Source organism: Myotis davidii, unplaced genomic scaffold, assembly GCF_000327345.1.
Source record: "Myotis davidii unplaced genomic scaffold, ASM32734v1 scaffold545, whole genome shotgun sequence".
NCBI lineage: Eukaryota > Metazoa > Chordata > Mammalia > Chiroptera > Vespertilionidae > Myotis > Myotis davidii.
Genome location: NW_006296634.1, coordinates 2,100,021 through 2,109,314, shown reverse-complemented (window position 1 = coordinate 2,109,314; position 9,294 = coordinate 2,100,021). Strand labels below are relative to the sequence as shown.

The 9,294-nt window shown below is 58.5% G+C and overlaps 1 protein-coding gene across 2 annotated transcripts; it reads left to right on the top strand.

Annotated features, from left to right (window-relative positions):
* Positions 1-442: 442 nt before the first annotated feature.
* REEP2 (receptor accessory protein 2) lies at positions 443-6,067 on the top strand. 2 transcript variants are annotated; one of them, XM_006772456.2, is made up of 8 exons: positions 443-1,369; positions 1,642-1,714; positions 1,990-2,066; positions 3,629-3,749; positions 3,966-4,079; positions 4,436-4,577; positions 4,669-4,799; positions 4,883-6,067. In XM_006772456.2, the coding sequence occupies exons 1-8, from the start codon at positions 1,338-1,340 to the stop codon at positions 4,949-4,951; spliced, it is 759 nt and encodes a 252-aa protein (XP_006772519.1). In that variant the 5' UTR covers positions 443-1,337; the 3' UTR covers positions 4,952-6,067. The 2 variants fall into 2 exon arrangements, with proteins under 2 accessions (XP_006772519.1, XP_006772518.1); XM_006772455.2 differs by having other exon boundaries at positions 447-1,369; positions 4,430-4,577.
* The last annotated feature ends 3,227 nt before the right edge of the window (positions 6,068-9,294 follow it).

The window sequence follows — 9,294 nt, the reverse complement described above, 5'->3', positions numbered from 1 at the left end:
CGGGTATTGGAGCCGGGATGGACCGCTGGGGCTTCCCACCGCACAGGCACCTAAAGACACGTCGCCCCCATTTGCGGTCCCCAGAGACATCGAGGTGGGACCCAGGCCGGGGGGCGGAGGGATACTGAGGAGCCTGGCAGGCCTGGCTGCTACCCCTTTTATCTTGAATTTCCCTGCTCCTTCGCCCGCCCTCATCTAGGGCAGGGCAGCATGGATTGATTTATGGGGGAGGCGGGCACGGCCCTTCCCCCACCTGACAGATATGTCTGCAGGAGCTGCTCGGCCTGGGCCCTCGTCTCCCTGGGGGGAGCTAATGGAAGATGGGGAGCAGGGCAGGGCCTCGTCATTCCCTACTTTAGGGCCACGGCAGCGGCCTTGGCCTCCCCAAAGGGCTGGGTCCCTCCTCCCTCTTCCACTGACTGTCAGGGGTGGGGGAGGAGGGCACATTCTCTGAAGGCCCCCAGGGGTCCCATCTGGGTGTGGGGAAGCAGAGAGCTTGGGGACACAGTGTGGGAGGTGACCCGGGGAGGATGGATGTGCTCAGCCTGGGACTGAGAAAGCCAGGAGCGGGCGTTAGGTGGCCTTCATTCCACATCCCGCTCCAGGAGGAACCTGCCCCCACAACCCCAGGTTTTGTCCTTGGGGATCCCACCCCCAGCCCAGCCCTCCAGGCCACGTTGGAAGTCCCCTGCGTCTATGAGGTGGGTCCAGGTGGGAACAGGCAGTGCCCCTGCGTTGTGGAAGGGTTGGGCCTGCGGGGGCGCCACAGGAGCCTCGGCGAGCCCTGCCCCATCTCAGGACCCTGGCCCTCAGTTCCACGGGACTGACACCCCAGAATCCCCTCCCTGTGCCTTCTTCCCATTCAGCGCTGCCATGTGTTTGTGTCCTGGCTTCCTCTAGACCGGAATCCCCTTCCTTCCTCTTTCCCATCCCACCCAGAGGGGATCCGGGGGCCTCGTTTCATGTGGCCGTCGGAGTGGCTGCTGCTCTCTTGTCGGGATGAGCTCCTTGAGGGGCAGAGTCCTCTGCTCCCCTCCCCTGAGGCCTGTGTGTGGTCTCTAGTGGGATCACCACCAGGTCCACTCCAGCCAGGGCCCGGGTCCTCCCCTGAGACTGGTCCCAGGAGGGTTTGCATGGGGCAATAAACCTCCTTGCCCCTCACAGGGCTTCCTGCCCCTATGCCCTCTGCTCCCAGGGCCACAGTGGTGCCACTGACTGCCAGGTAGAGTGCCCTGTTAGAGTATCAGGAACCCTTGCTATGGCCATGCCCGGCATGGCTGTGAGACAGGGCAGATGGGCACGAATGAACATAGTGTTTGGATAAGGAAGACACCCTTATGGCGGTAACTAGACACCCACTCCCACACAGGTTTGTGCATAACAAAGGATCATGGCTGAAGAGACCACATGGGACCCTCTGGCCTCTGGGTCTTTCTGTATCTCAGGGGCTGGAGAGAAACTGAACCATAGAGCGGGGAAGGGACAGCAGCTTAGCTGGCCAGGACTTCCATGCTGTGTGTGACCTGGGCCTTGAGTTCATCAGTGCAGCTCCGGTTACCTACCCAGGGGCTGATGCAGAGCTGGGAGGGAGAGGCCGCTGCTCTTGGCCGAGGGGCCCAGTAACCATGCCTGCCTCCCTAGGCTCGTCTTTGGCACACTGTACCCAGCCTATTCTTCCTACAAAGCCGTGAAGACTAAAAACGTGAAGGAATATGTGAGTGTATGACCCTTCAGCTCCCACCCAACCCCCCGTGGCAAACATAGGGGAGGACAGTGGGTCATCGGATAAAGGGGGTGACTGTCCCAATGCTATTGGCACTATTGAGACCCTGGTTCAAAGGCAATTCCTGTGTGTTCCTCTCCCCCGGCCCAGGTGTGACCCTCAGGCAAAGCTGGGGTCCTGCGTGTTCCCTTCCCCACTGAACGCCCAGTGTCTTTGGCAGGCAGAGGCCCCCCGGCCCCAGCCAATGCGGCCCTCTGTCCCCGCAGGTGAAATGGATGATGTACTGGATCGTCTTTGCCTTCTTCACCACGGCCGAGACGCTCACGGACATCGTGCTCTCCTGGTGAGGTCCAGCAACCCCTCCCTGCACCTTGGGTCCAGGGCATCTGGCTTTCTCTACCCAGCCAGCCATGAGGCCGCAGTTCTGTGGGGTCCCGGATGCCCTCCCTCACCCCCTCCAGGCCTGCCTTGATCAGCAGAATAAGAACAAACATACCCTTCACATTTCTTTTTGGTGGCAGCCAGAGTACCACAATAGAATTCAGGAAAGCTGTTTCTGCCAGGCTTCCTGTGGCGTTTGGCAGGCCACAGCTCTCTAGCCTCAGTTTCCCCATTTATAAATGTTTCAGTCCTATACACATTGGATGATTGTACTTCAAAAGACATTTTTCAGACACTACTAGACTATGTATAAACACTGTGAGGACAGGGAGGGCATGTCTTAATCATCTGTGTGTTCACAGCAGGAGCTCAAAAATGTTTATTAGATGGGCAAATGCGTTTGGAAGAGAAGACTAGCATAGCACACACAGTACACTGGAAGTCAAGGGAGTTTTAGGGAGAGGTAGAGGACAAAAGATCATTGCGTTTATAGATTACAGTTATCCCTCACTTAACGTCATCGACAGGTTCTGCAATTTAAAAAATATATATATTTTTATTGATTTCAGAGAGGAAGGGAGAGGGGTAGAGAGATAGAAACATCAATGATGAGAGAGAATCATTGATTGGCTGCCTCCTGCACTCCCCCTTCTGGGGATTGAGCCCACAACCTGGGCATGTGCCCTTCACTGGAATCGAACCCAGGACCCTTCAGTCCACAGGCCGATGCTCTATCCACTGGGCCAAACTGGCTAGGGCAGGTTCTGCAACTTTAAGCGAAGTAACATACAACGAAACCAATTTTACCACAGGCTAATTGATATATTAATAAGAATTAAGTTCCTAGAGCAGCTCATCAACGTTATAACAAAATGGCATTGAATGAGGAGTTATTTCAAGACCTGCTGTACAAGGGCCTATGGCCTTTGAGAAGAATAATTTTAGCACAGGAAGGAAAGTGGGTTGAAAATTGAGGGCAGTGAGTATAGATGCCTCTCGACTAACACAGGCACAGGAGAGAGCTTTGATGGATGCTTTGTGAGGCTGTGGGAGACATGCCTGAAGGAGTTTGTGATCTGAGAGAGGGAACTGTGGGGAAGGAGAATCGTCCTTAAAAGCAAGGGGCATGTCTTAGCAGCAAGAGAGAGCACCTAGAGCACAGCTGGAGAAGCCCCTGTCTTCATGGGGGGAAAGGGCAGGGAAGAAGGGGTGAGGACACAGTAGACCTAGAAGGTTAGGGAGCACCCTGGGTGTTGACCCCAGAACAGAGGAGTAGGGGGTCTTCTTTCAGGGTGAGAGGGGCTGGGGTCTCCCAAGAGAGAGGAGGGCCAGGGAGCCACTGCCGAGGGGACCTCCTCCTGGGCTCACTTCTCACCTTCCCACTGGGGTCATGGCTGAGCCTCCCAGTCTCCTAAGCCACATGGGGACCCCAGTGCACTTAGTGGTGGGGGGCTCGCCAGTCATACAGGGCATCAGCGCACCTCCTGACTCCCTGCCCTGGCTTGGCCTCTGTCCCCACAACAGGTTCCCCTTCTACTTTGAGCTGAAGATCGCCTTTGTGATATGGCTGCTGTCCCCTTATACCAAGGGCTCCAGCGTGCTCTACCGCAAGTTCGTGCACCCAACACTGTCCAACAAGGAGAAGGTTTGCTCCCACTCTGCTCCCCTGCCCACCCCAGGCCAAGGCAGCCCTGTGCCTGCAGCCACGTACATTCCTGGCCCTCCCAGGGCCTGAGTGACCTGGCAGGGCCTGGCCTTCTGCAGCAGGCGGTGCCTTGCCCAGGTGTGAACGAGAGCAGGGCAGGGCCTGGCCAAGGGGGCCAGCCCTCACCTCTTCCTCGCTCCCCTCTGACCCCTCAAGGAGATCGACGAGTACATCACTCAGGCCAGAGACAAGAGCTATGAGACCATGATGAGGGTGGGCAAGAGGGGCCTGAACCTGGCCGCCAATGCTGCGGTCACAGCTGCTGCCAAGGTGAGATGGGGACAGACCCAAGCTCCTGGGGCCCCACCTGTTCATCTCGTCCCCCTGGTTAGGTCCTGCCTCCACGCTGTCCTCAGGGCTGGGAAGGTTTGGGGCTTGTGCAGCCCAGGTGCCAGTCCTAGGTCTCCCACACTCCAGCCAAGTGACTTCCACTCCCCGAGCCAGTTTCCTCATCTGTCCAAAGGGAAAGGGTGGCCCCAGCCTGTCAGTGCCACCTTAGGACTGGCTGGGGGCAGCGTGGGGAAGGCACTGAGCCCAGTGGCTTCCCAGGGCCCCTTGGTGACCACTCTCTCCACCCCGCCCCTTCCTCTGGTTCTCCCGGTGCGTGGTGGCGACCCTAGGGCCAGGGGGTGCTGTCAGAGAAGCTCCGAAGCTTCAGCATGCAGGACCTGACCCTGATCCGGGACGAGGACTCCCTGCCCCTGCACGGGCCTGACGGCCACCTCCGGCCCGGCCCCGGCAGCCTCCTGGACACCATTGAGGACCTAGGTACAGGCTGGACAGCCGGGCATGAGGGCTCGGAGGTGACCCGGTGGGAGGGACACCGGGACCCCTGTTCTCCTTTTCTCCTCCCCACCAGGAGACGACCCTGCCCTGAGTTTAAGGTCTAGCACGAACCAGGCAGATTCCCGGACAGAAACCTCTGAGGAGGATGGGGGAGACAAGGCCCCTAAGAGGCTCAAACCCATCAAAAAAGTGCCCAAAACCGAGGTGAGAGCCCAGAAGTGGGGGAGACGGGGAGGGGTTGTGTCTCCAGGCTGAGCGTTCTCCGTCTTCCTCCCTCCTTCCCACAGCCACTGGCTTCCAAGACGGTGAAGACCCGGCCCAAGAAGAAGACCTCTGGCGGGGGTGACTCGGCTTGAGGTTTCGACCCCTCAGCCACAGAGCCCTGCTCCACACTGTGCCCGTAGCCCATGTGTCTCAGGCCCAGGGCCCGTCAGACGGCTGTTTCTGGTGCCTGCCCAGAAGCCACGTGTTTGGAAGGGCTTGGAAAAGAGGAGGGAGGTCCTGTTGGGGGGGTGGGGTTTGAAGGTAGAGGCTGGGCCTGGAGCTGAGGGCTGAGCCACCCAAGGAGGTGGGGGCTCCTCAGAACCTGAACTGCCATTGTCCCCACTCCAGCTCTGTGTGCCCACCCAGTGCCTTGCTGAAAGCCATGGCCATCAGCTTCTCTGCGGTCCTACTGTGCACCTGCTGCTCTCCCTGGGTCGGGGACAGTCATAGCCCCCATGGACCAGAGCCGGGCCTGCAGGCACCTGGGGAGGGCGGGAGTGGGGAAGCCTCGGGGAACCTGGGCAGGGTCTCCAGGCCACGGCCCTGAAGGGAGGACAGGGCCTTAGTGTGTGTTTAAGTGACCGGTCGGCCAGGCCGGAGCTGGAGCTGGGGCATTGGATGAACTGTGTGCTAGGTGTCCCCACTGAACAGAGGTGGGGTTCCAGGGGTGTGCGTATGAGCGTGTGTGTGTTTCTGGGTCTAGGGCTGTGGGTATTTGGGGTAAAGGACTTTCCCTCCAGCAGTGACCTCCTCCCGCCCTCAGCCCTCCTTCCTAGCCTCTGAGCCTCAGAGGACTACAGCCCATGAGGTAATGGGGCGGGCTGCGAGGAGCCGCTCACTTCCTTCTCTGCCCTCAGTTCTTTTTTGCCTCTTCCCTTTCCTGCCCCTGGACTGGGCTCCTCTACGCCTGAGGGCCCACCGTAGAGGCCCCTGGGGAGCCAGCTCCTTTGCTCCACACCCAGAGGCCCATCCTCCTTTCTCCCAGGGTCCCCTTCCTGTGCCCAGCAGACTAGGCCCCCTGTGAGCCGACCCTGTCAGAGCCCAGCCTGTGCCCCAGCTTCTGCCGCCGTTTCAGTCAGAGCCAGGAGGAATGTGCGAAGAAGAAAAAGAAATTCAGGAGCCAAGGGTCTCCCAGTTTGGTGGAGTGGATGCTCATTGGACCCCTGACACTGGATGAGCCAATAAACCAAACTCTGGCACTTGACTAATTTCAGCTTCTGTGCTTGTTCTCGCCCCGCCCAGTCCCGGGGGGGGGGGGGAAGGACCTGAAATGGGACTCAGGACCCAGCTGTGGGAGGGAGTGGCACTCAGGACCCAGCTGTGGGAGGGAGTGGGACTCAGGACCCAGCTGTGGAGGGAGTGGGACTCAGGACCCAGCTCTGGGAGGGAGTGGGACTCAGGACCCAGCTGTGGAGGGAGTGGGACTCAGGACCCAGCTCTGGGAGGGAGTGGGACTCAGGACCCAGCTGTGGAGGGAGTGGGACTCAGGACCCAGCTCTGGGAGGGAGTGGGACTCAGGACCCAGCTGTGGAGGGAGTGGGACTCAGGACCCAGCTCTGGGAGGGAGTGGGACTCAGGACCCAGCTGTGGAGGGAGTGGGACTCAGGACCCAGCTCTGGGAGGGAGTGGGACTCAGGACCCAGCTGTGGAGGGAGTGGGACTCAGGACCCAGCTCTGGGAGGGAGTGGGACTCAGGACCCAGCTGTGGAGGGAGTGGGACTCAGGACCCAGCTCTGGGAGGGAGAGGGACTCAGGACCCAGCTGTGGGAGGGAGTGGGAAGAGACCAGAATGTGAGCATCAGGAGTTCCGGGGAAATGGTTTTGGGTTCAAGATCGAGTCAGGGGACCAAGAGGGGTTAGGACTTAAGAAGAGTTAGGGGCCTCAACCCGCTAGGGCAGTGGTTCTCAACCTGTGAGTCGTGACCCCTTTGTCGGTCGAACGACCCTTTCACAGGGGTCGCCTAAGGCCATCCTGCATATCAGATATTTACATTACGATTCATAACAGTAGCAACATTACAGTTATGAAGTAGCAACGAAAATAATGTTATGGTTGGGTCACAACATGAGGAACTGTATTTAAAGGGCCAGAAGGTTGAGAACCACTGCTCTAGGGCCTCCTGCCCTGAGACCCCTCCCCACATGGACTTTCTGGTACCTCATGAAAAGTGCCAGGTGTAAACTCTGGGAACAAAGACCCCGATGAGGCCCCCCAGGCCGGACGGGAGGGTTGGATGGCCGCAGTGCCTACAAAGGCTAAGAAATGTTGGAGGGGGGCTGTGAGACTGAAAGGAGGAGACAGGTGGGTGGAAGAAAGAGGTGGAGATAGGAACCAGTCCCAAGGCCCATGTCCGACCCTGGGAAGAGACAAGGAGACAGGTGCCCAAGGACTGGTGCCAAAGAAGCCGCCCATGTGGCCCCAGAAGTGAGGGATTGAGCCCTGAGCTGCTGGGCTAAGTGGGAGGACAGGGGGAGACGGCGGGACATGGGGTCTGAGCCCTTGGGAAGAAGATCCTGGGGCCAAGGGACCCAACTGGCTGAGATGAGACCCTGGAAGGCAGGACTCAGGAGAACGGAAAAGATGGCAGAGGAGTAGAAGCAGCATCAGAAGATATAAAGGAAAAGAATGGAGAGGGAAGGATGAGGGAGGGAGAAAGGAGCAGAGAAAGAACAGCTCAGCCTCATGGAAGGAAAATGGAGGAAGCAGAGCATGGTCTGGGGTAGGGAGTGTGGGGACCTAGCCCCAGCCTCTGGCTCCAAGATTGGCAAGATGCCCCTACACCCGGCTTTTCTCTTCCTCCCTGGCACCATAGGGTATGACCTCCAGCCGCACTTGAGCCATGCTGGCCCCGAAGGGCCAGACTGAGGCTGCAGGGGAGGGGAGGTGTGGGATGGCTTTTCCAGTCCACAGCCATCTCAAGGTCACTCCTTTCACCACTGGCCTCTGAGCAAATGGGCCCCTTTCTATGTCAGAAGGGAGAGGAAGGGTTTGGGCAGAATTCAGGGGAGGGACTCCCTTGTTCTAGAAAGATCTCCAGAGACCAAGATGTTAAAGTCTCATGTTAGCAGCTACCATAAGGCCAGGAAACCAGGCTAGGCCCCCTCTAACCTAAATCCTATTTGCTGCATTACACACACACACACACACACACACACACACACACACACAGAGGCACATACTTGCACCCACAGTGACCGGTGGCTGAGGAGCTCACTGCCAGACTCAGCATTGCCAGGCTCTCCATGCACATCTGGGTTTCCCTGTGTCAACAGAGGCATGCTCAGATTTCTAAGCTCATTGGTCCGTTGCCATGGAGACAATCATTCTCCTAGAACTTGGCACCAGGCCTGGCCACCGTAGTGCAGGGGAGAAGAGAGATGGAGGGTGACAAAAAAGGAGTGGGAGGTCTCCTGGCAGCAGGTTGGGGAGCCCTTGCTACCTCATTCCCTGGGACCACCTGCCCTCTCCCCTAGTAGGTCCCTCTAGTCCAGGAGAGTGGGACAGAGAAGTCACACCGAGGCCTGTGGCTAGAGCTATGTGGAGGGTGCCAATCCCGGCCTGGGTCCCCAGGGGGCGTTGAGGGATCATTAGTTCTGAAGTGGGGGCTGAGGTCTAGCCCTGTGTCCCACAGCCACACCACCTTGGGGACACTGGGCAGCCCTCTAAGGCTAAGTTTCTGGCTGGAATGGCCGCAGGCCTGGAGCCTCTTCAGCCGGCTCCCCCGCCCTTTCCTCTGTGAGCCCCACCTGGAGAAGCTGCTTAAAATGGGATTTCCAGGCCGTGACGCCAGAGGAAAGCCAGCAGCTCCAGCCTGTGCCAGCTCTTCTTCAGCAGCAGAGCTGAGCCCAGCCTTGCTCAGCCTGGATGAACGAGGGGCAGGCAGAGGAGGCAGGGGCTCTGGGCCATGATGCCCATAGCTGTGGCATCCAGGATACCATGGCATTTCCAGGCCAAAATTCACCGCTGGCTTCTCCACTGCCTTACATTTCAACCAGTACATGACCATCTTCTCCTAAATTCCCGTTTTTTCCTCTCTGAGCTGCATCAGGCCTGCCTGGAGGAAGAGGGCAAGGTTGAGTCAGAGCCGTTTGGGTTTTGCCTGAGAGTTTGTCCTGCTGTATCTAGGCTGGAGGCTGCGATGCTTGGCAGGGATGCCTGCAAGAAGGAAAAAGCCCACTAGGTGGCGCAGCTCCCACCCAATACGGGTTTCCCTGGCCCCTGCCGGGGACAATCTTCCCTGCAGCCCGTCTGCTGAAAATATGGTGAGCCGGGTGCCTCATGCCTCACTCCCTGGTGTTGGAGGTTCATGAATAAAGCATTCTTGCCGGTAGACAGGTCAGCTATGGATTCTCAAGCAACCGCTTCATAAGCTCATCCTGTGTGCACACCTGGTCCTACTCCAGGAGGTCAGACTAGAGAGCAGGTGTTCCCTTC

Excerpts from the sequence above, each read along its gene's own strand:
- REEP2 (XM_006772455.2), top strand. The coding sequence starts at position 1,338 with ATGGCGGTAACTAGACACCCACTCCCACACAG. Across the intron at positions 4,578-4,668 it reads GGACACCATTGAGGACCTAG|GAGACGACCCTGCCCTGAGT; the intron begins GTACAGGCTGGA and ends CCTCCCCACCAG. Across the intron at positions 4,800-4,882 it reads AAAAAGTGCCCAAAACCGAG|CCACTGGCTTCCAAGACGGT; the intron begins GTGAGAGCCCAG and ends TCCTTCCCACAG.